At 42.7% G+C, this 25,450-nt stretch overlaps 1 protein-coding gene across 6 annotated transcripts in view; it reads right to left on the bottom strand.

Annotated features, from left to right (window-relative positions):
• Positions 1-25,450, bottom strand: part of slc12a7b (solute carrier family 12 member 7b) — a 76,178-nt gene that overhangs the window by 2,685 nt on the left and 48,043 nt on the right. For 3 of the 6 annotated variants that reach the window (XM_012871177.3, XM_012871179.3, XM_012871182.3), the window contains exons 4-25: positions 22,974-23,120; positions 19,726-19,780; positions 18,571-18,701; positions 17,397-17,638; positions 17,096-17,307; positions 14,277-14,444; positions 14,068-14,166; positions 13,641-13,698; positions 12,738-12,912; positions 12,534-12,652; positions 12,257-12,355; positions 11,801-11,920; positions 11,522-11,626; positions 9,699-9,867; positions 8,120-8,315; positions 7,746-7,915; positions 7,465-7,596; positions 6,915-7,022; positions 6,452-6,568; positions 3,881-4,056; positions 3,282-3,296; positions 1,692-1,825 (exon numbers count right to left, since the gene is read on the bottom strand). In XM_012871177.3, the coding sequence (XP_012726631.2) occupies positions 1,692-1,825; positions 3,282-3,296; positions 3,881-4,056; positions 6,452-6,568; positions 6,915-7,022; positions 7,465-7,596; positions 7,746-7,915; positions 8,120-8,315; positions 9,699-9,867; positions 11,522-11,626; positions 11,801-11,920; positions 12,257-12,355; positions 12,534-12,652; positions 12,738-12,912; positions 13,641-13,698; positions 14,068-14,166; positions 14,277-14,444; positions 17,096-17,307; positions 17,397-17,638; positions 18,571-18,701; positions 19,726-19,780; positions 22,974-23,120 (2,947 nt within the window). The remainder of the gene's footprint in view (positions 1-1,691; positions 1,826-3,281; positions 3,297-3,880; positions 4,057-6,451; positions 6,569-6,914; positions 7,023-7,464; positions 7,597-7,745; positions 7,916-8,119; positions 8,316-9,698; positions 9,868-11,521; positions 11,627-11,800; positions 11,921-12,256; positions 12,356-12,533; positions 12,653-12,737; positions 12,913-13,640; positions 13,699-14,067; positions 14,167-14,276; positions 14,445-17,095; positions 17,308-17,396; positions 17,639-18,570; positions 18,702-19,725; positions 19,781-22,973; positions 23,121-25,450) is intronic. The other 3 variants (XM_012871178.3, XM_012871180.3, XM_012871181.3) reach the window with 3 other exon arrangements.

The raw sequence follows: 25,450 nt of genomic DNA, 5'->3' as shown, positions 1-25,450 counted from the left end.
TGTAACGACAGGTAGTGACTTCAACAGACAACTGATTTTACTGGGACTTTATGGGACAGACCAAAACTGTGTTGAATAATTACCAGGTAGAAGGACAAAGATATAAATAAAAACAATCCGAAAAGTGTGGTGCACAGTTTTACTCAGCTCTCTTTACCAGGATACTCCCAATAAAATCTAGTGCAATTCCTACAAGTAAAGCCAAACAGGAACCCCTGTGTGAGTAAATCCAGTTGGCCTCTGAAGTTTACTAGAGAACCTCGGTGAACGAACAGCATCATGGACAGTCAGAACCTCAGCAGGTCAGGGCAGAACCAGTGGAGAAGTTCCAGGCAGGGTTGGGATCCAACAACATCACAGACTTTGAACTTCTCCCAGAACTTTGTTCAATCCATCGTCTGACAATAATTCAGGGCACAACTGCAAACCCACTAAGACCTGGTCGTCCAACCAACCGGACAGCCAGGCCCGGAGAGCATTTATCAGAGAAGCCGCCTAGAGGTACCTCTGGAGGAGCTACAGAGATCCTCAGCTCAGGTGAGCTGGTAGTTGTGCACTAACCCGTTAGAGGCTACAACAAACCATGTTCACAGAAGCCCTCCATCCATTCAGACGGAACTTAAACTACTTTGCAATGAAAAATGGGCAAAAATCTCCAGATTGATTTGAGAAGCTTAAAACAAATCCCAAAGACCTACAGCTGGAAGTGAAGAGAAAGGTTACTCCACAAAGTGCTGACTGAGATGTTAAACACACACTGCACTTTGCAGATTTTTTTTTGGTAAAGGTTTTTGAAACCCAACTATACGTTTCCTTCCACTTAACAATTATGCACTAACTGGTGTCAGTGTATCCCATCATATCCTGATGAGACTCAAGTTTGTATGTGAGGAACTGTTAAACAGTTAAAAAGGTATGAAAACTTCTGTACTACTTTGAAAACATAATTTCTGCCTTTCCCTGAACCCTTTGGAGTTAAGGACCCTCCCGGTGCTACAGGAGTGTTCTGCTTTGTTCCTATAGCATGTATTGAAATAAATCTGACCAGAACACGTTGCTAGGCCCAACTAACAGACTTGCTGAGACATCATCAAAGCTGAGAGTACCTGTGGTCAGACCTGTACTGTATTTCCTTTCATTAGCCCTGCAAATGTTCACTAGTGAACTTAAAGGAAGGCAGGAGAGGAAGACACAAGGAGGGACTTTTAGCACACTGGGGCAGTTGAGTAATGGCTGCTTCTCATCACTTAGGGAGGGTAATGTCAGTGAGTACCCTCCCATGGAAATGTAACTACTGATGGTGGTGCCATTTACACATTTAGGACTTCCTAATGATTAATTAGCATCTTTAATATCTTGACGGTTTTGGGCCCTAGCTGTAGCTCTTCAGCCAATACATGCCTTTAACGGTGTTGGCAGGAGAGCAGGTGCTGCTTACATTTTGTTTCGTTGACAGTCAGCTTCCTAAAGCAGCTATAAAAGCTGCCCAGAGAGCTGTGAGAATGAAGCGGCTCCGGAAATCTGCAGCTGAACAGTTAAAGTGTGGCTTAAACTCACTGTAAGACTCAGTAAAGTCACACTGAGCTGCTAACTCTAATGTAGCCCCCCCATGACATGCACATGCAGCTTCTACAGGGATCCTAGGCTAATAAAAACCTATTTAGAGGTAATTACAGCTGATTTAAGGATACAGTTTTCATCTCCTCCTCTGTTCTTCGGTGGTCCTGGCATGTTGAGCAAAACCAGATGGGCTCCCTGCGACTTGTTGACCACCACCTCATTCAGCTTGACAGCTGTGTGCATGCGACGCACATTCGACTGGTTCCTGGTTTGACAAATATTTACAGTGAAGAAAGCAGCAGGAAAGACACCACTGATTAAAAAAAAAGACAATACATGGCATAAGGAGATTGTGTTGAGAAAAAGCAACATTTTGTTAGTGTTAACAAGAAGTCAGGCTCAATTAGGGGATAGAAGCTCTTGAATTTCAAACAAAGAGGCAGCATTTAAACACAAAATGACCAGTTCATAATCAAAAGCTAAGCTGAAGTTTATTTAGACCGTTTTGAACAAACTGCAAGCTGCGAAATTTAAATAGACTAATCGGGAACCAGAGGTCCCTTCAAACGCTGCCTCTTTATTTTTCATGATACATCACAAGGAGACACAGCACAGAAGCCAAGTTACTGCAGAGTTAAACCCGTTTTTCATGTGTTGGAAGATGAAAAACACAGGTGACATATTATGCTTCCTTTAAAAGATTTGGGATAGGTCTATGGACTGTAATTCTTTTTTTTTTTAGATATCCCCTCCCCAGTTTCCCCCATTTTGAGCTCTTTTCAGAAGGAGCTGTTTTTAGGGCTCTGTGACTCACTACATGTCTGTGAGTGTTGTGTTGGGTTATGTTAGATACTTCTAGGAGGCATTTTGGTTGTTTTAGGTCTGGAAAAATCAGAGAAAAAATAAGACCAATAGCACTAGCGTCCTGTAGGATTTCCAGTGCAAATTAGCATCATGCTAAGTGTTAGTTGTCTGTCTCTTTTCAGCTGTGGTTAAGCATAAGGGAATTATTTATTTTGGCAGCTTTTTCAGCATCCATTAATGCCAATGTTCAATTGTGTATGAGATTTATTTGGTTGGTTGGTTTTGCATGAGCTGCAACACCGACGAGGGGGAAGACTAGTTCAGCTCAGCTCTTCCACTACGGACCAGATAAATGCCTCTTGTGCTAAACCTTTTTACTCCATCATGATACACTGAAAGTGGGGACTTTTCCGGGGAAATCAGGGACGTCTGCTCACCCTAATTTAAAAGTAATGTGTTAATTTTTGTATGTTACAGTTTTACTTCATTTGGGTTCCTAGATGAGGGGCAGTGCCCACCGATTGTGATGTAATAATCGTGAGGTTTCTGAAACGTTTCCCAGACTAAAAAAAAATACATTTACTTATTGCCAATAAACAGCTGGATGTTTTTTTGTGCTTGGACTATTTCTTTGAGCAGTAGACTCAAATGGAAGTACAAAGAACATGCAAAAAGTGAATTTCTCATAATAGGTCACCTTCAAGATGCAAAAGCCAATAATATTACACCAGTTTCATGCAGTGTTAATCAGAGGAGGTCATCCAGCCAGAACGGTTTAAACTGGACGATGCAGTGCGTGCAAACAGGTACACCACAGATAGAGACAAGAGCACATGAGCTGGAGGACAGTGAGAAAAGACTAGAGTAACCACAGCAGCAGAACACAGAGGGCCCGGGGCAAAGAGAATGCAACTTACAGACTCTCCCACTCTCTAGACGGAGGAAAATGGGACAGAACAACAGAAACAGGCTTAGATGCTTCTACATCAGCTCTGCAGCGCTCCACAACACCGCATGCTTCCAACTGTCACCACTGACCCACACTACACCTGACACAGTAACATGAGGCTGTTTGATGCATGTTGGGGCGCTTCAGAAAAAGGAGTCTCTCTTTTCCTTTTTTTTTTTTTTTTTTTTTTTTTTTTAAAGATTGGGCCAACCTCATAAAGTCCAAAGGCTAGTTATTGTGGACAGTATGGAATGGAAATGTTAGTGAACAAGGTGTGCACATTGTGTTACCATGCACATGAAGTGTACACACATGCTCCATGTTGGATGCAGGCTGAATGCACACGTAACATGCGTACAGTCATCCAGTGAGGTCCACACGCTGAGGCCTTGGCACCACCCTGAAGTCCTGTCGCTGCTCAGAATGGTGCTAATGTCTCCCACAATGCACATCAAACAACACCATGTCACAACAGGGCATTCTCCTCATATCAGCCGCACCCTTTGAGTTACAAATTCTTCTGAGTGTAAACGTCCAGCAGCTGGGTTCAAGCAGACCGACACTCACGGCTTCATGTTGAACAGGTCCCGGACAGCCACGTTGGCATTAGGTTCCCGGTTGCGGTTCCGCTCCGTGAAGAGCTTCTCTTTTGTCCAGGTCATGTGCACCTGCTCGGGCCCAGCTTCAGCCTTGTCGTTCAGAGCCACGTGAGAAGCTGTGTTCTTGTCGTGGATGAGCTGGGCCTGGTAGGAAGGCAGAGAAGGCAATAAGAAATAATAATTTTAAAAAATCTGAGGATGGATTTGAGAATAGGAGCATTGATAGCAAAGACTTCTATAAAGAACAGCTAACAATGAAGCTACGTCAGTAGGATGGAACACAGAGAAGATAGGGATGTGATTGGGAATAGTGACAAAAGGAGTTTTAACACGTGCACCAAAGACCTGATTCTTCACCGATGTTCTGTGTATGAGAATGCTAACATCTGCAGCTGTCAGAGCAGATTTTGTGCAAACAATGCTTATAACCTCAGACTGAAAGCATCCAGGTAATAGTAAAAAGGTCATAGTGACATACATGTGTGCTCTCTAATGATGTTCCTATCAAAACACACTCTGAATGTGTGACTCTATTTCCATCACTAAACGTATGCACTTTCAGGTTATCTTTGGCGTCCACCATGTTACTGAGTTAAGATGACTGAAAATTAGACCTCTTCAACAATTAATCAGAGGAAGCCCACTGATGTCAGAAGACATTTAAACAGACTGTATTTTCTACGTCATGTTGACCATGTCTGCCGTTGACTCCGGCAGGGAGAGAGTATGATCCTCAGCAGATAACAGGAAGGCTGAAGTACAGCAACGATGGTGTGTTTTATGTTTTTGAACATTCTACTTCTGTCATGGAACACGCTGGGTTTGGAAATGCTGGCAGCCTTATGGAAATTTATGAGTTAAGGTTCAGACACCGGAGCAAACGTCTCTCAGGAATATGCACAGAATGCTGATTTGTAATGCTAGCTTTGCTAATTGCTAACACAGGATGCTGAAGACTGCTTTATGCTGATTGCTCTCTAACACGTGGCGGGCAACATCTCTGAGGTTAAAAATGAGCCACAAAACTCTGAGCTTCTCCTGAACAAACAAGGAATGTTTAATAATGTCATCAGAGCGTTATAATAGGAGCAGTGATCTACAGCACAGCATGATGAGGCAGTGATGGCCTCAAGGTTCCACAACCGAGATGCATTTGTTCTTTTAACGCCAGTAAATGATCAAATATGAGTAATCCACAATAAAATTTGCTGTACTGAGTTTTCATCACATCATGATGCCATGACGCACTGTTGCATACGTTTATTAATTAAATCAGCAAGAAGCAGTGGAATCACTTTAAGGCTTTTTTTCTCTTTATTTCATGCAGACGGGAAAAAGAAGCAGGTGAGGGATGCAACTGTGGTCAACTGGAACAATCTATAGCTGAAGTAAAATAAAAACTAAAACTAAAAATGAAATTAAAATGGGAAGAGAGGAAAGTATTGTCAGGACAGGTAAAGAGGACAACATTCAGGTCATCATTGCTCTGTAGCTGTAATAGAGAGCGCCCCTTCATACGCCACCTTTCATCAGATAAACAGGTTTCTGTGACAATACTCTCCAGTCTTCGTGCTCACAGCTTGGAGGGCGGTGGGATGAGGAGGGATGGTCGGGTTACAGGGGGCCGGGAAGCGGTCTCGGGATGCAGAGGGCTGGTGTTCACAAAGCTGCTTTCATTACTACACAGTAAGTAGCGCTACTGTTGGGTCGATCTGGACCTGCATGCCTGGACTTTAAATGTTCAAGATAGGTCTTTCTTAAATGTTGGATTCTGGCTCTTTACAGGCTTTACAGACTAAACCTGGCTGACAGTTAATAAAAGGTGGGCAGTTTCAGGCTTAAAAGCACTGCTTCCTGGGGCCATATACAGCAAAACATCTGCATTAGACTGGATAAAGCTGGTCCAGGCAGCGAAACGTGGTAACAGCATCATCTTACTCCCTGAAATACAGCCACCTGCCCACCGCATGGACAAGGACAAACTCACGCTAAGAAGGTTAAAAAGCTCAACGGATTATCTAGAGAACTCTTTCCTCACTTTGCCGCGGGCGTGGCTCTTAAAGTGACGCTAAAAACACCCTCTGGGTTTATTTTTAACTAACAAACTATGAACATCCTGTCCAACGCCAAGTATCTTTAGCAAATTAAAACAACTTGTTACAACTATTTCTAGAAGAAAACCCAACTAATAAATTCTCTCAAACAGTTTATCTGATCACAAAGGCTGATGTTTATCTATTAACAAACCTCAGATAAGCAACAGTTTACTGCTTTATTTCTTCTCACTGGTTTGAAAACAAAGAAATCACAACTCCATGTCTGCACTACAGCATCCTGAGATCATGTTTGAACTCTGATCACATGCCCATCGTATTTCAAAATGCGGCAAATATGGGGGCAAAATACCCATCTCTGAGTCCAGATATAAATGTGCATACATCTTGATGATGATGACCACTGCAGCCAAAGATGGAGCTTTGTGAAGACGGCCCTGTGTATCTAACAGGGACGGGACAGTGGGTTGACAAAAATGAACTACCTCGTCCTCCTGATTGTCCTCCGCCGTTGAGGACTGCCGGCTGACGGTGGAGTTCTCGGTAGCTCCCTGGTTCTTCCTCCGGATTGAGCTACGCGACTCGTCAGTGATACTCTGAATCTGAGCGTGGAAGCGGGGCCCACACAGGCAGAGTTGGATGAACACGCAAACGGGCCAGTTGTCATAGAGCTTAGAGTCTGGCCTTAAATCAGCCAGTGTGTGTGTGTGTGTGTGTGTGTGTGTGTGTGTGTGTGTGTGTGTGTGTGTACACACGAAGACACATTTATGTGTCACTCAATGTTATGAAACAGGTTTAGTTTTTAAGGCAGCTCATTATTAGTAGATATATTTTACATGTAGCAAATCAAACAGTATCTCAGGTCTCAGTGTCCAAGCCGTGTGATTTAGAGGAATCCCACAATGCAGCATTGCAAAGAATGATGTGTTTTGTAGCGGTGGACCTTACCTCTCTCTCCCTCTCGGTCCTGGAAAGGTGCATCTGTTTCAACATTTGAGACCTCTGCTCCATCACCAGTGTCTTCTCATAAGTGAAGGCTGATATATCATTGTCATGCTAGCGGGGGGGAAAGAAAACACACGTTACTGTCTGAGGAACTAAACTAAAAAGTTTATGCGTTTACGAATGAGTGTTAGGTTCATTTGTCTTTATTTTGCCATTCTTATGATGTGAATCACTTATATAGAGTATATGCGTCACTTGAGGAGATTTTCTCCTCGTTTTGTATATTGTGTGTGTACTGGGATGAAGGATGCATCAGGTTGAGGTACGTCCCATTTTATGCTTATACATTTCATTATGTGTGAAAGATAGTTTAATGCTCTATACAGGATGACAGCAGAAACAGTACAACATATGCAAAAAATATTAGATGTGTGTATTTAGTTAATGTTCCAAAGAATGCAGAGATGTTTTCTCCTGAGCACATTTACCTCTTTAAAAAAAAAAAACACACCCAACATACTTTTTGTTGCTATGTTATTTCGATAAATCTCACCATCTCCACCACTTCCACTTCAGCATCCAGCCGCAGGTGGTACAGGAACATCTGGAGATCTTTCTTCATTTGGATGCTGTTGTCATCCATCTGGGCAACGGTGAAGATCCTCATCTTGCACTTCCTCCACACCTGCAGGAGCGAAAGCAAAGGAATACAACTAAGGAAATATTGTTGTGTATGCAAAAAAACAACACAAAAACAACAAGATCGGTAAGCAGCAGAATTATATAGCTTAAGGAGCTGGTACGGATAAAACCAGTTCAAACCCATCTGCATACCTTGTGCTGTCTCAGCAGGAAGGGCAGCAGCATCAGCAAGCCTCCGTCATGAACCACCCACCAAACATCAATGGTGCCTTCACCGAGGCGGTCCTGGTTAGTGGGGAAGCTGTCTACGTTTTTAGCTACAAGTAAGGCCTGATGGGCTGCGGTGGTCTCACGTACCGTCTCTGCATGGACACAGGAAGACAGAAGGTGTTCTAAATTGTGTGAGGATATAATTTTTAAATGAATTCTGATGCATATGATGATCATGTCTTTTGATTTGTACTTGCATAAGTACATTTGGTTTTGGATGCAGCATTAAATCACCAGAGAGCCAACAAATGCTCCTGTCTAAATGTTTATCATCTGACTCGTCCCCTGTTCTGTACCTATAAAGTTTTTCCATGACAGTGGGTCACTGGCTTGTCTCCAGGTTCCAGGCCAGCTCATCAGGACCGTGTTGTGCTTCATGCCCCCCAAACCTGCCGACTGAATGAGGTGGGAGACTCCATCTCTGAGGTTTGAAGACACCACAACGTGACAGAAACCTTTGGTTCGCTCAGCAGACATCGCTGACTTGATGTTCTAAATAAAAGAGGATGAAAAAAACATCAAATTAATAGCTTGATCAAGAAAGTGACTGGACTTCCTGATCTGCACCCAGCATTTTACAGAATGATGCATTTGAACAGATCAATGTGAAACTGAACTTGAATGTTACAGTAAAAAGGGTTGTCTCTTGATTAAACTGGCATTTCCCAGTACAATAAGTAAATCATTTTAATGTCTTATTATAACCAGTAGATGGCAGAGTCAGCTTTTAAGACCAGTTATTTCAGCCAGACATACCAGATTCACTGACAGCATACAACGTGAGTACAATATGAAACACCTTATTTATTTTTGTAGCAACTTGGTCCATGAAATTACAGATTTAGTGTAATATAGGGTTCTCAGACTGTTTAATTTTTTAGAAAATAACCTTTTTCATTGTGTTGATTAATTCCTACCACAGTAATCTAACTCAGGCATTCATTTCTGTCAGTGTTGATGATTATGGATACGAGCTCATGGAAATACCAATTTCAGTTCCTCAGAAATGCAGAATATGACATAAGATGAACACAGGCATATTATTGTCATGTTATGGCCTTAACAATCACGGGGAAGGCTGCTGACCCTACAGTGGTCTAGCAGACAGTCTCTACAAGAGACAAAAGATCAATGCTAAGGAAGCAGGTTCTTCACAGACTCCTATATCCAAGCATTTTATGAGAAAGTTGAGTGGAAGGTGGGAAAGAGCTGTAAAGTCAGCTGTCTTCTTCATGCTTTTCATGCTTGCTCAGTATGAGGGATTGCTGCAAAGCCATCAAGAATGCAGACGACTGTCCACTGTGGCTCTACGCTCTTTCAGGAGGAGTGAATGCTGCTAGTTTAGGTCGATGCAATCTGCTGGGTTTCCTTAGAGAGGAAAATTGTTGACCAATCTGTCTGGATGATTTGACTGAATTTGACTTTGTAAAGTGCCTTGAGATGACCTGTGTTGTGAATTGGCGCTATATAAAAAGACTGAGTTGAATTTCACTTTTCATGAAGAGTTATTCAAATATATTAAAGTTCTGACGGTCTTCTCATTTTGTGAGAGGCCCCTGAGTGAGAAGGAAAAGCTTGCTTTAAGGAAGGGAACTAAGGAAATGTCCAACCAGTCCACCCAAAACCATTCACATTGAATGAACATGTGTGAACCCCCAAACCAGGCGTCTCCACTTATGGTCCTAGAGAGCCTTTAGATGAATCCTGGTTCCAACACACTAGAATGGACTGAACTGCCCCTTACCAGGCCTCTGCAGTTCTAGAAGAAAAGCTGAGCACATAATCAGTCACTTGATTCAGGCGTGTTTCAGCAGAGATGCATCTAGACGGTGCATGACAGTGGATCTATGTTTGTATTTAGAAAGAGAACTACACCTGCTCAGCCTTCTTGGCCTCTGCTTCCTTCGTGAGGTAGGTTCCCTGTAAAACATTCCCCACTATCGTCAGGCCTTTCCCCGCCTTCAGCTGAGTAGTCAAGGACAGCAGACGTGGGTGCTTGACGCCTTGATCTGAGTCCAGATTCAGGAGCACCAGTACCTGGGGCCTAGATACACAAGAGAGAAATAATGATTCAAAATAAAAAGACAATAACAGAATTCATTCAGTTCTCCGGTGGTTGAGAAGCATGAAGGGATTATAGTGGGACGTCTTTAACCTGATTCTTAAAAACGTAACAAAATGCATTTGTGCTTGCAGTGAACAAGGGCCTGATCTTCCAAATAATGACTGCTATTTGTGCAGGCAAACTAAATTGTGCGTGTAATAAGTGGGCGTGCTGCGGGTGATCTACAAAGATTGGACCCGCTATAGATAAGAAGTGCAAAACCAATTAGGTCCCATTTAAATGAGTTGAATTGTTGAATTGCGTGTACTACTGGCAGTTTGAGAGGGACCATAAAAGAGATGAAATTTTAAGCAATGGAGATGGAGGTAATAAGGATAATTATTTTTTTTAAATAACATTGATAATAATGATACATTTATTTATAGTGAATTTTTAAGTATCTCAAAGTGCTGCAAACAAAAGTAAAACAAGTTAAAAACATAAAATAACTAAAGTTACATTTAAAGCATTACATCAATCATAAAAGCTCCAGCAACTGCTGACAACAGCTGCTTGAGCCTAAGTATTGCAAACCAAGGCAGCCCCATAAGACTTAATACAACTGTATGAGCAATGAGCGAGGGAAAAAAATCCCTCTTGCCACAATTTATGGATGCGCACTATTCCTTTTCTTATTGGCTCAGCGGGTTTGCATGCCACAATATTGAAGCTCAGTCAGTGTTTTTCATTTTGTTAAATTGCATAAACACTGTTTACTTCCCGCTGCATTAATCAGTAATGGCAGATATCCTTTCTCCACTGACATTACTCTGCAGTCCAAATATGTTTCCATGCACAGACACCCTCTCTCTCTCTCTCTGTTGTCTATCTGGCCACAAGGACCGCAGGCATTTTGCATCCGAGTTTGCTCCTGCCTTTCAAAAGGTACTAAATATAGACGCAAAAACTGCGGCCGCCATCAGTTTCAGCTTTGATAAATCGCTTTGCGGGTGGTAAGTATTTATGTTTGTATATCGCCCTCCCATAAATGTGCGTGGTTTGGTCATTAGCATGTGATCTGCATAGTAATGAAGACACACATGCAATGTTGGTGTCCACTGTTCTGCTCATTTTACACACAAAAACTGCTTTGCTCCTGGTATGAAGATCTGCTTTGTACACTAATTGGTTTGCACATGTTTTAATTTGTGCAAACCTTTTGAAGATCAGGCCCTCACAGTGAAAAATCTAACTGAATGTAGCTACCAGTCCTTCACTTAGCAAGCAGACTAACAGTTGTCTGTAAAGAAATGGCTCCCTAAGCAACAGCTGCAGTAGCATAATTACCTCATCAGAAGGCCAACACAAAATGGACATAAAAAAAACTATTTTTATCTTTCCTAATGACAAGAAGAAATGGCAAAGGATCCACAACTGAACAAAAACAACTACTTGAGCACTCGAAGAATCAGCCAACAGGTTCAGCTTTTGCGGTTTCTATGCAGTACAAAGGCTCACCACCCAGGAGCTGAATTACACAAATCACTGCATCTACTTTGATCTCCTCATCGTCCAACCAAACTGGAACAAAGGCTGCACCATTTCAACCCTTCCCTTCCCATGTTCATGTGAAACACTCCAGAGTATTCAGTACCTCCAGTTCTTGGTGTGTGGCGGAGCATCCTCAAGGCGAATGAGGGCGTAGCGCGCAGCGTTGAGGGAGAGGCCACGGATGCCGTCTCCCCATTCCTTCTCAGCCCTATGGAGCAGAACCAACAAAAAAAAAAAATGATGCCAAAACACAGAGAGCAATACTTCCTGCTCCGTTTAGCTTCTTGCTTCAAACACATATGAACACAAGTATATAAAGGACTTACTGCTCACACTACATGACTCTGAAACCAACCAGTTTTGCATGCAACACAAGTCCTACCCTCGATATTCGATGTATTTGTAGATGCAGCCAGCGATCACCATGGCAACAATGGCATAATACCAGGAAGAAATGAACATGATGGCAAGACACAAGCTCATTCCCAGGAAGGACAGGGTCCTGTTGATGGAAAAACCATTATTAAACAAGGAATGAAAAGTTGCACACTAAATTTAAGGAAGGAACGTCACAATGGAGAGCGCTATTAGAGGCTTTACAAGGATTAAAATCCACAGCTAGCAATAGTGTCCACAGCATTGTTCTGAACCTGCCCTTATCTTAATGAAGGCTGCCACACAGAGCGCACTCCAGTTAATCTGCTTGTGCTTTGACCAACAAGCCCAACAATCTGATCACCAATCCAAATCTGACGGCCTAGAGTTTCGGGCTCCATGCTGTCATTGAGCACTTCTTCCCAAACCCGGAGCTTTCCAGTGCACCTGTAACAGCACCTACCAGTGGTAGTATTTGAAGCGTGGTCTCCAGTTGGGCGTTCGCAGCAGGGTCTGAACGGCACAGGCCAGGTTGACAAACAAGTAGCACATAAGGAAAAACCTGTGGGGAGAGGGAGGGTCGGCAACAAGCCAAAACAAGCATTTCTCACTCATCATCCATCTAAATCCCACTTTATGACTTCATAATTGGCTTTTAAAATGAGGATACTTAAAGGATCTCTGATGATCTGATTTTATAAAGGAGAAGTGGGAATAAATCTTTGCAGACAGACACTCACATGGAAAGGATCGGAGCTACGGCGTCCAGCGAGGCGATGAGGATGCCGATCTCACAGATCCCAGCTGTCAGCAGCAAGGCCCACGTGGGTTCTCCATTAGCTTTCCCATGACCAAACACCTTCAACCACACAGACAGCTGAGTGTTAAGGTTGGTCCAAATGAAAGGAGAGACCACGCTGGCAGTGTGGTTGTTTGTGTCCAACCTGCAGGAACGGGACTATGCCATCTCTGGCGATAGCCTGCAGGAGTCGAGGCGCGCCGGTCAAACTCTGCAGACCTGCTCCACAGCAGGAGAAGAACGAGCCGATCACAATGACCCAGGGCGAGGGCCAGGAAAGTGTGCCGATAACCAGGTTCCCTTTCACCGAATCACCAAACCTGCAGGATGAACAAGAAGTCATAATGACTGAAATAGGCATTATCAACTTTAATTCATTTTTTGTGACATTTCCTCCAATGTTTCTCCACAGTTCGTGGTTTCACATTTACCTGACTCCGCCAGATAGATTTGCTCCGCATATCCATCTGGAAACCTTCCGTTGAAGTAATTTTGGGAAGGGGCGAAAATACTGGTTAGCTGATTGGCCTATGTTGGTGATAGACGGGCCAAATAAACCAATCAGATTCCTCGTCGCTCTGTTACGAGCGACGACGAAAACACAACCACAAGCCAAGCTACTCTTGCTGCTGCAGGTAAAGGCTCGTTAGCTCAGCAGAGAAATACTCTGTAATTCCGATAAAACTTGCTCGATAGCCACGCTAACGCTAGTTTCATCGGCTGAAGCCGCCATGTTCTTTAGACTGAACTGTCGCGCTTCTCGTTGCGTCACACCTCAACCCGCCTCAAAGCCAACGCTGATTGGACGTTCGTTTGGTGAACGGCTCCAAACTTTCTTTAACGGAAAGTAGCCAGACTGATCTGCGAGTGAAACCTTGAAAGCTCGCGAGATCAGGATGGTCTCACAAGGCTAGTTTCACATGGCAGTAGGGTGAATAATCAACAGCATCACCATTAATGACAGGGATAATAACCAAGAGTCATCACGTCAGGTTTTTCAGTGTGCATTTTTTTTTACTAAATGTGTCCAGCAGCTTTAAACTCTCACTTGTCTCGAAGAAGGACTCCCTCGATACAGGCACCAAACAGAATCACGCTGGAGATGTCTGGAAAGAAACGTTCAGGCAAATAAACCCAGCGGAGCAGAAAGGCTTCAGACCGATTGAACGGATGTCACACGTTACTCGGTGGCCGTCTTTAGCTCTGTGTAACCTGTGTTTTATGTCGTCAAAAGCCAGATATTCAAGACGTAATCTATAATCCTGGCCCACAAAGCAGCACAACAGTAAAAATGACATCAGAGTACCATGTGGCATGAACATATTAGTGTAGTAATTACATTTGTAGACATGGTCATACTTGTTGGCTTCATTAATAAACATGGACCTCTGCCAACAGACCGTCCCATATCTATCTATCTATCTATCTATCTATCTATCTATCTATCTATCTATCTATCTATGGTGAAAGGATACAGATAAAAGTAGTGGTGGCTATAGCCAGGATGGTTCCAACAGGGATGGACTTCTGGGCATCCCTCAAGTCACCTGAGCGGTTTGAACCGGCCATGATCCCTAAAGCACAACGCAGCATAGAAGCATCACATGGCAGCTTAACCAGATTTCACATGAGTTCACAGTCTGCTCATTATAAAACACACACTTTGTTGCTCTATGAGACTCACCAGTGACAGAGGGGAAGTAGATGCCGACCAACAGAGTAAAGAAGGTGGCGATGTCGTTGACAACATAGGGGAGGTAAATGTCCTTGGCAGGGTCACTTCCACCAAAAGATGACAGCTTCTTGTTTTCCACCATCATGCCAAGGGGGCCGTACACTGACCACATGTTCTCTGCAGCACACGCAGCAGTGAGGGCCATTAAGAACAAATTTAAGCTCGGTCCAACAGAACACGGTTAAATGAAGTTAAAAACAGAGATCAGTTTCTGGAATAAGACTCCAGAGCTCAACCAGCTGCGTATTTTGCCTTTCTCAGGAGACAAATAACATTTTATTTGGGATATCAATAAAAAATAAAAAACAACACTTGTGCTTAAATCAACATTTAAACAGAAGGGAGAATGTTTAAGTTTTTGCAGATTAAAAGCTGAATGGTGGCAGAAAAAGTAACAGGGAAATATTTGGATTGGATCTATTAATTAGTCATGTCTACATGGATCCCATTTTAAAAGAAAGTATTTAGTTTTGAGACTTGAAAAGAGCTCATGTTTAGCACAATGCTAAATCAATTCAAAGTCCATTTTGTCATGGTTTAGGTTTGGTCTGGCTTTTTCAGTTATTTTTCAGTTCCTCCTCCTCTTACTCAGCTCCTCCTCCACTCAGTAATCAGTCACACCTGTTAGGCTCTAATCAGCCTGAATTCACTCCACCTGCCAGCCTCCCTACATAAGCCTCCCTCAGTCTTCTCTTCAGTCTCTACCAACACCTCGCCTGTCTAGTCCTGTTCTCATCATTCTCCTCTGAGCCTGGTTTGTTCCCCGTTTTGTTGCTGGATTTCCTGCCTCCTCTGTGGCATAAGTAAAGCCTCTGCTAGCTGCTGGATCTCAAGAACCATCCCTGCTGCTCTGTCGCTGGATTGCCTGCTACCGTGTGCTCCAGCAGTCCTACACCCCAAGAACTGTCTCGCTCTGCACCTCTGGTCTGACAGCAGCCCAGCAGCCCCAAGAACTCTCTCCAGTCTCTTCCAGTCAGCCTGCTCCTGCACCCATCATCTCCCATCTGGTTACTAACTCTGGTCATCATCATTTCTACTCATTACTTTCAATAAACTGCAACAGAACAAACTCTGTGTGCGTGCTCTGTCCGGGCTCACGTAGACAAATCATGACACATTTCATCAGTAAAGCTGGACAAAAATTGCCTCCAATATGCAGCCCAGACATCCAACCCATGTTCTGGAGAAACAGCACCATGTGGTGCTGGAATGACCCACGGGCCTTTTGGACAGATGTTTGTGCTGAAAGTCAACCGTGAGCCAGAAGGTTAGTGCTGGAACGGCACCTCCACCTCCACCAGGCTGCGTCTGGGAGTAGAAGCCATTGAAGCACACCTTCAATGCTCTGTTTCACTTTGGTGCTCCTAAAGTTAGCTGATTACCAGGGCGGTCCAGACACTTTCATTAGATTCTGCTTTCTACACCAAAGTTTAGTGGAGGAGTTCAGAATTAGACCATAAAGTCCAGTCTGCTTCCTAGTTGTTCATCTTTCCCCTAATCTGTAGTTCGAAGGTAAGAAGAGTGTTTTATTACATTGTTAGTGGTTAATTTGTGTTTTCCTTTGATTCTTTGTTTCAGGTAATCAGTAGTGAGCAACTACTAGTTGATTAACAATACATTTCATTGTAGATGTGACTTTTAGTCAACTCTAGTAATTTCTTTTAATTAAAATTTCCTTCTTTAGTTTGATTAAGGAAAGGAAAAGTGTTCCCTCTCCGGGCGTGATGAGGCTGGCTCCTTTTAGAACAATGACTTAATTTAAGCCAAAACAAACACTTTTAAGGACTTGAACTTGAAAAGTTAAGGTAAATCATCTAGGTTTAGCAACACAGGGGCAAAGAGTTTTTACATGCTCAGTGAGTTTGCAGCACATCCAGGCTACAGACTTAGAAACACAAAAAAATGACTCAGCAAAATATGAATATTTCTCAGGGAAGAAAAGGTTCAGAGCAAGTTACATAAGCAGGATGAGAAGAGCAATTACACATGGACTCACCCAGCACCTGCACATTGCACATGCCTGTCCCTGCTCCTGAGAAATATGTGGGGAGTGCATTTTTGCTGAGGGTTAGCAGAAAGACTTGTTTTTTTTTCACCCTGCAGTTTCACAGCGTTCTCGCCATGTTTAATAACTGCTTACCATCCATGACTTTGGACATTCCTACAGAGATCCAGCATGCATGTCCACACATGTTCAGACCTTTTTATTACTCACGTACCGCTGGATTATGATTGCTGCCACTAGAGGGAAGAGCTTTCTGACTTTTAGTTGTGAAAGCTGCGGAAGAAACATTTTTGTCGAGGCAGCTGAGATATTGAAACCTTGCTGAGTCACAATATTGTGGACTTTTAAACTGTTTAAAGAAATAAGGTTGACAAACACTGAACAGACTGTCACTATTTGGTTGGTCAAAAGCTCTTTTAAGGCACCCAGGTTAGATGCCTGTTAATTTTGCGGCAATATTTGTACATGTCGGCTTTGTGGAGTGATACTAGAGACTACCAGAAACTAGGTTTTCAAACGTTCCTCTTACGACACATGTATCTCGGACCAACTGGGTTAGGAAGCTGGTTTAGGTTTCAGAAAAGTAGAGCTGCGTGTAGCGCTTATGAGCAATCAGTGTCTTATGAGCACTTGAAAGCAGGAAGGGCAATCTCATTTGAGAAATCATGGAGAAAAACTCCTCAGGGCATTATCATAGAAGAGAAATACAATCAGAAATCACACAGAAAAAAAGGATTGAGGTCCACATCCTTGATGTTCCCACCTAAGAGGACTCCACTGGTCAGGCCGGGGATGCCTTGAACTAGTGTCAGATTGTTGTTTGCAAAGTACTCGTTGCAGGTGGCGTTGAGCTCCGGTCCGTCACAGAACACACTCCACAGCTTGGTGGTGACCGTCAGGTTATCGATGACATCAGTCTTCAGACACTTGTCAAAGCCGTGGTTTTGTAGAGTTCGATTCCCCAACATACAGACTCTGTGTGTACAAAGACAGGAGTCACATTTAATAAAGGTAGTAAAAAGGTGCAAATGACAGCACTGGAGGTTTCTATAAACTGGACTCACGGAAAATCTGGTGGCTCAAAAATGGACTTGATGACTCCAGCATAGATGGCAAGGATGGAGAGAATAACACAAGCCAGGAAGACCAGGGCGAGTTTGTTGACATATTTGACCCCAACAAAGACAACTATTGCCATGAGTGTCAGGCAGCAGGTGCCATAGACACGCATGTTGTTTAACAGGGCATCAACTTCCTCCTCCTTTCGCTCTGCCTTAAAGATGGCAGCTTGAGGCACAATGTAGGTCTGAACAAAGGAGAGGAAAAAGCAGGTTAGTTTTCTGCATCTTCAGTAAACAAGTTGGCAGAATTCATTCAACTCTGTTGCCAAATGTATTTGCTCTCCTGTCTTGACTCATATATGAACTTAAGCGATATCCCATTCATAATCTCAATTTGGTGTTGGTCCACCCTTTGCAGCTAGAACAGCTTCACCTCTTCTGTCCACAAGGTTTAGGAGTGTTTCTGGGAATTTCTGACCGTTCTCCCAGAAGCACATTTCTGAGGTCAGACACTGATGTTGGACCAGAAGGCCTGGCTCTCAGTCTCTGCTCTCATTCATCCCAGAGGTGTTCTATGGGCTTGAGGTCAGGACTCTGGAGTCCAGAGGCGATGGGCTCTACACCGCTGCAGCTGACGCTTTGCGTTGCTCTTGGTGATGTACGGCTGGGATGCAGCTGATCACCATGGAGACTCACTCCATGAAGCTCTCTGCGCTGTTCTTCATCTGATCTGATGCCACATGAAGTTAGGAGGTGTGTAGTGACTGACTGCAGAACCTTGGTGACCTCTTCCCACTATGCGTTCAGCGTTCACTGACCCCGCTCCCTCAGTTTATATGGCCGACCACTTGGTGGCCGAGTAGCTGTCCTTCCCAAACACTTCCATTTTCTGATGATACAGCTGACTGTGGAATATTTAGGAGCCAGGAAATGTCCCTACTGGACTTGTTGTACTGGTGGCATCCAATCACAGAACCACGCTGGAGTTCACAAATGTTTGTAGAAACAGTCTGCAGGCCCAGGAAGGTCATGGAAGTGACAGGAACACCTGATTCCTATCATTTGGAAGGGGGAGCAAATACTTTTGGCAATATAGAGCCTCATTTAGTGGTTTATCAGGAACTAATCCAAATGTAGGTTGAGAAAGATACACAAAGAACAAACGGGTTTCCCTTACCAGCAGAATCTCAATGGTACCCAGAATGTACATGGCACCTGCAAAGGTTGTTCCAAGGTAGAAACAGAGACCCACCGCCCCACCAAACTCTGGACCCAGAGATCTGGAGATCATGTAGTAAGACCCTCCAGCTGGAAAACAGAAACAGTGCAAATGACTTTGAAATTAATATCACAAAGAGAAACCATTTCTTTAAAAAAAAAAAGCATAGTACCAGCAAAATCAACTAATACAAAGAAATGTGAGAAATGCTTTTTCGCTAACGGTAAATTAAATACTGAACACACATTTGCTGCTGGAGCACAGATGGCTATAAGAATCATCTTGATGTCAGACTCAAATGCTTTAATATATAACACAGATGCAGACATCAGATGGTGACTGGAGTCAGATCATTTTCACCTTAATCTACAATTCGTAATGACTGGCCGGTCGGAAACTCTAAATCAGATATTTTCTGATCAGTGAACACGAGATGCAACAAGGTCACCCTAACAGCAACACTTTTCAGTGTGGAAGTTGTAACAGAGGGAAAAATAATCAAGTGAAATATATTTCACTCTGATTAAAACTGAGTCAGGGGAAGCAGAGAGACTGTATTTTCTACGACCTGTTATTTCATGACTGTGGTCCGTTTAGTCTGACAGAGCAACGATTTTAGCAGAGAACAGGAAGGCTGGTAAGAGTTCAACAAAGTCGCTCTGTTTTACCCCTTCAAGCTTTCAACATCTGTCTTGGAACATAATGAAATTTGGAAATTCTGGCAACTTTTTAGAAATCTTAATGTTAAGGTAAACATTGACACTAGCTTGGGAACACAAAAGTGTGGTTTTAGTAAAGCTGACTACGCTAACTGGCCTAATTTAAGACGCTAAAGACTTTCATTTTGTCTGTTTTTTAAACAGTAAAACCCCGTTTTACAGCGACTGCTGTCTCTCACACAGATTCTACTGCTTCTTCTAATAGAAACATTTAACTATTAGACTATTTAACGACTGCTCAACCCAGGAAGTATAGGATCTGTGCATATAAAAGGTATTTTATTATCTAAAATTAATTGGCAGGAAAAGGGACTACATTTCAAGCTTACTGGTAATATCAAAATGTTCAATTACAGAAAAACCAAAAACAGAATAAAAAAAGAAAACATCCAACCTGGTACAACACCATTGGTAGCAATTGCACTCATGGATATCGCTGTCAGCATTGTCTGTGGAAAATGAGAGACAGGTAAAAAAAAAACTTTGAAGGGTGAAACCTTTATATGTCTTATATTCATTAAATGTTATGTCATGGTCAAATATATTTTCCATGCTGCATTAAAACAAAAATATAAACAAAGACCTTCAAAGCAATGAGATCGCTGGAGGATTAATCTGCCATTTAGTCTCTTAAACGGTTCTCAGACGCTTTATGCTCCAAGTCTTTTGGATTTGTTATGGATACAAGCTTTTCTTTGAAATCACTCACTGTGGTGGAGGATATCTACATCAGCCTGTTACCTAACAGTACGTTCCGGATGAGAGGAAGGTCAGGACAAAAGAGGAGAGCAAATTGAGGCTGGTGCAAAGACAAAAGGAGGGGAGACATGCATAAAAGTGAAAAGATGAGTGAAAGAAAGCAGGGAAGAGAAGCTTGAAGGAAGGGAATCAGAGCACAAAGAAAAGAGAAGGAGCAGAGACAAGGACACACCGAAGATAAACCTCATGTCCTCCTCTGGAAGTCTGGTTTAAAGTGACAGACATGTTGGATCAAAACCAATCAGCTCACAGTTTCCAGTGAAACCCTAAGCAGCTCCAGAGCAGCTTGGATTTGATCAGACTGACAGAAAGCGCACCGTGAAGCCCTGACTCTCACTGCACATCTCATTAAATCACTGCTTCGGCTTCCTAGAAGTTCCTGAAACAAGCAAATGGCTCCTAAAAACTCAACTCAACTTACCAGCGGAACTTTAGAAAAAAATTTGAATTTGTTTTTATGAGCTGTGGTGGGAAGTAAACAAAACAACCTAGATAAATTGAATATAAATGACAAAAATAGTACAATATTAAAAGAAACACCTGGCTTTTAAAGTCATTTAAATTGCTAGTGAGAAAAGAGTAAGGGGGGGGGGGACTCTTATTTAGTGAGGAGCAGAGCTGCGCAATATATAAAACTGGAACTGTTAATATCAATGTGATGGTAAAGCGCTGCTTGGAGGAGATATTTGATGAGATATCATCTTTCATATGCAGAGCATTCCTGTTCTGTGGTGCGGTAATTTATTTGGCCAGTTGTTTGGTCTCTAACTTCCCACAACAGCTGCAGATCTTTAAATGCCTGCAATGCTAAAGCTCACAGAAAATGGTGGAGAAATTCTCCAGCAGGAAAAGTCAGAACAAACATGGTTAACTGCCCTGAGCTTTGTTGTTGTAATATTCACTTCACCACACTTTAAGCATATATGGCGTGGGCCTGGTGAGCAGTGTCAAAAGGACCACAGGTCCAGAACAGACCTGCACCCTGCAGAACTGCATCCATGTGGAAGTCCTAAAGAACTATATAGTATTCATAGAAGGCTACAAGGGTTATGGACTTCCTGATGATCTCAGGGTGCTGGAGACCACTGATGTTTTTAACTAAACTTAGGACGAGTCTTTCTGGTTTAGCCTTTATCTGACTATGAAGTATAAAAAGGATTTGTTCCTAATCTCATTTTAAGTGAAAGATATCTGTATTTTAATGGCACTTTTATTTTCATGTTAGATTCCTGCATGTTCCCTACTTATTTATTCTTCTTTCTTGTGTTTAATGATTTTTTTTCTACCCGTTTGAATGAAATATATAATTTATAATTTATTAATTAATATTCCTCTTTTATTTTGGTTCTCTCTTATCTGTACTCAGAATATTTATGTCATCTTTCAGTGTGTTGTCATGGTCAGCTATGGTTAGCTAATTGTTTTTGTATTGTGTTTTTTTCCATTACCTCCTGTCTTATCTTTTCTGAAGCACAAAGTGCTTCACTTGTGTATAAAAAGCACTCTATAAATAAAGCTACCATAACTAAAACAAAAAGAAAAACCAGTGGTAGAACGACCACAGATAAATGCCAACGTTCAAAAGATTAACTTGGAGTTTTCTTTTATTTGTGGTAACATGAAGAAAATGCAAACCTGGAGGAAACGTTTTAAACGTGCAACAATACGTGTCCTTGTTCACATCGGTATAACGCAGATGGATTTGAGATAAAAAAAGATCTTTTATTTGTAAAAATGACTCTGATATGAGTGTGCCTCTAGTAAACATCTGATCTTGCCGAGGACAATCAAAGGCTTAATTCTGAAGAGGAAAATTCTTCAATGGGAGAAGAATGAGACCAGATTTTCTCTTGCCACTGGTGGCCTTTATCTGACAGTTCACTGAGAGGAAATGGGGTTAAGAGCGAGGGGGCAGACATGCAGCAAAGGTTCATGGTCCGGCACTTGAACCCGGGACAGCCTCGTCGAGGACTGAGGCCTCCAAACAAGGCTGCTGCTGCTGCAACGCCCCCCCCCCCTGCACCACCGGCATGTCTCAAGACCAGATTCTAAAGACAACATTGTAGAGGCAGACATAAAGCTTCATCGCTGTTAGCTGGTGTTGTGAAAAGGTCTTCAGCTGGTTTTCAGCAAATGTAGGCAGTTGGGTTTAGCCAGGAATTACTCTGCATGTCATATCTGTAGGATCCGACCTATAAGGAGGCCAGAGCCATTAGTGCCAAGTCAGATATGGTCTAAGCGGTGAAACTGAACGTTAATCTGCTCACTAAGCTCTGCTCTCTTACGTAACAGCAGGGATGTGAGGTACGGTTAACCCTGCACTCTACACAGCTTTTAATAAAGGGAGCGGCGTTCCTGTCATTCTAGACGAGGACTTCTTACAGCCTCAACATCGGACAGAGAGGTGCTCTGCACCGACGTCTGGGTGCTCCTAGAAATCAGCTGTCACAGTGCTTTTATTCTTTAAAGGAATGCTACATAATTGCTTCTTGATTAAGAACAGCCTGCAGCGGCGCCACTGTTGGAGAATTTCATTATCAGCTGAAACTGTGTCACTGAGATTACAGTCATTTTTTCAGGTTTCTACTCTCCATGATTAATCTGGAATAATCCAGTCTGCAGTGGGACAGCCAAATATAGGCCTTGAGTGGGTGTAGATGAATGTCACTGTGTTTTTTCCAGATGGACAGATTAGACGTCAAAGTGGCAAAAACTAGAAAGCAGAGGAGTCTATGGTGGAGAAATGGGGAGTCCCTCATGAGCTCTTCCACGGCCACGCACATTACCACACTGAGGACTCTGCTGCCAAAGCCCTCACTAAAGAGCGAAGCATTTCAGGCCAGACTTCTGTCACTCACAGTGATGAAACACTGAAACACTCACGCAGGTGCAGCACAAGCCCACGATCCCCAAGGACTCCAAGATGCCGGCGGTGCCGACGATCCAGGTAAGGCGGAGAAACAGGATGACCCCCAGAATGTTCTGAAGGCAGGGGAGGTAGACGCCCATGAAGGTTCCCATCTGAGGGCTCTGCAACACATGGGAGGTACATTGGGAGGGAATAAAGAAGAAAAATGAGAGCCAGCAGGTAGAGGTAATTATATACAGAACACACATCTGGAAAGAAGAGAGCAAACCAAGAAGAAGAGAAAGAACAAATCAGACAAATAAGGAAAAACTAAAGAAGAAATATTCAAAATGATTGTTTTATCTATCCAGAACACAAACTTAACAGTGTGTAGTATTGTACTGCAATAGACTAATGTAAAAAAATTAAATTTTAATAAATTAGAAATGTACTTCAATAATTTAATTTAAGAAGTGTAACTCAATCATTATTTGCATTTATTTTCACAGAGATAGACATTTCCTTTACTTTTGATGATTAAGACTTCCAGCAAATAGAAACCCCAAATTCAGTTTCTCAGAACATTAGAAAATTAATTAGGACAAGTAAAAAGAATATTTACTAGAGGGATATGGGCCTACTGAAAAGTGAGAATGTTCTGTACAAAATAGGCAGGCGATACTTGGTCAGAGCTCCTTTAGCATAAAGTACGGCATCATTGAACTTGACTTTGTAAAGTGCCTTGAGATGACATGTTTCATGATTTGGCGCTATATAAATAAAATTGAATTGAATTGAATTGAATTAGTGCAGCGCTGATGGAGGCCATCAGCCTGTGGTTCTGCTGGGGTGTTAAGGAAGCCCAGGAGCTTGTCTGCGGCGTTGGCTCTGATCTATCATCTTCCTCTGGACAATACCCCAGGGATTCTCAGTGGGGCCGAGTTTAGGCCAGTTTATTGGCCAATCGGTGATACCAGGGTGACTCAAGCAGGTCATCTGGTACTTTAGGCAGTGTGGGCAGCAGAGGGAAGCCTGAAGCGCTCCAAACTGCTTGTAAACAACTTTTGGACTTGATAAAACATGGTGGACCAAAACCAGCAGATGGCATGGCTCCCAAAGTAAACACCAACTGTGGAAACTTCCCACAGGAACCCAAGCAGCTTGGATTCTGCACCTCTCCACAGTTCCTCCAGACTCTAGAATTTTGCTTTCCAAAAAAGAAGAAGCTTATTTTCCTTTGAAAGGAGGACTTTGGAGAGGAGGACTTTACTATGCTAGCCCAGGTAAGACCTAACTGAAGCTGCTTGATTTTGGAGTGACCTAACACAAGGGGTGCTACTGTTGTAGTCCATGGATCCATCTTTGTGTCGTGGATCAACTCCAGCGGCAGTCCACACTGTGCATTTCCCCCTTATTTCTTGAAAGGGTTTTGCTTCACAATCTCAAAGCTGTGGTTGTCCCTGTTGCTTGTTCACCTTTTGGTAATGCACTTTTTCCTTCCACTCAACTTCCCATCAGGATTCAGCAAATAGAGACAGCCAGCTGCTTTAACAATGAGCTTTTGGGCTTTACCCTGCTTGTGGAGGGTATTGATCTCCACTGGACAACTGCTGAATCAGCAGAGTCCCCTGCAACTGGGTCGGCCAAAACATGCTCCGGACAGAACATTTCAAATTCCTTTTGTTAATTGGTCTTATATAAGAGCAATAATATTCAATTTGGTTTATTTCAGTAGCACTTCTCAAAGACATGTCACCTCAAGAAACTAAATCCATTTTCTTGGATCATCCAGATTGGTTTAAAGGTTTCTATCAAAGGAAATCTTTGACTCCTCCTGGATGAACATGGAGCTGCACGTCTATTCAAGTTGTCTGGAAAACTGACTTACAAAATTAAGTTATCTATGAACCACAAAGGTAAAACATGAGAAAGAAATGCTTAAAATATATCACTTTCATATTTTGGATGACAATCAGACCCGTAAAAGCAGCATTCTTAGAAATTCACTTTCCAACTGTGTTTAAACAAACGTGTTACCAGTCCTGGTTTTATAATAAACTACTGCTTATTGTAGCAGCAGCTGTGCAAAGCAGAACATAGTATGGTTTTAAATCATGGTTAATATCAAACTGAAATTCAAACATAAATAAGACTTACATGCAAGTGACAAAAGAACCCTTTACAAAGAACGGGCGAACTTCCAGAAAAAAGCAACACCTCGGAAATTCCTTTAATCCTTCAAAAAAAAAGCAACGGTCCCTGCAGTTTGGAAATAACGTGCAAAAACCAGAAAGTGCCGAATTCAGCTCCCATGAGCAAAGAAATTAGCCACTAGCTGTGCAGCGCTAACTTTTCCAGACAAAGAGTGGAGCCAGCTTCATGTTCTCATCTACTTCTTCCACTCATTTCAAGACGTTTCTGCAAGCCAGTGGGAGGTGACCATGGCCCATTTCTATGCAGGGGACGGATGGGGAAACTGACGAGGGTCTGGGTCTGGGGCTGTGGTTAGAAA

Source organism: Fundulus heteroclitus, chromosome 21 (assembly GCF_011125445.2).
Source record: "Fundulus heteroclitus isolate FHET01 chromosome 21, MU-UCD_Fhet_4.1, whole genome shotgun sequence".
NCBI classification, from domain to species: domain Eukaryota; kingdom Metazoa; phylum Chordata; class Actinopteri; order Cyprinodontiformes; family Fundulidae; genus Fundulus; species Fundulus heteroclitus.
The sequence above is the reverse complement of the archived record's forward strand: the minus strand, read 5'-3'. Positions and strand labels throughout refer to the sequence as shown.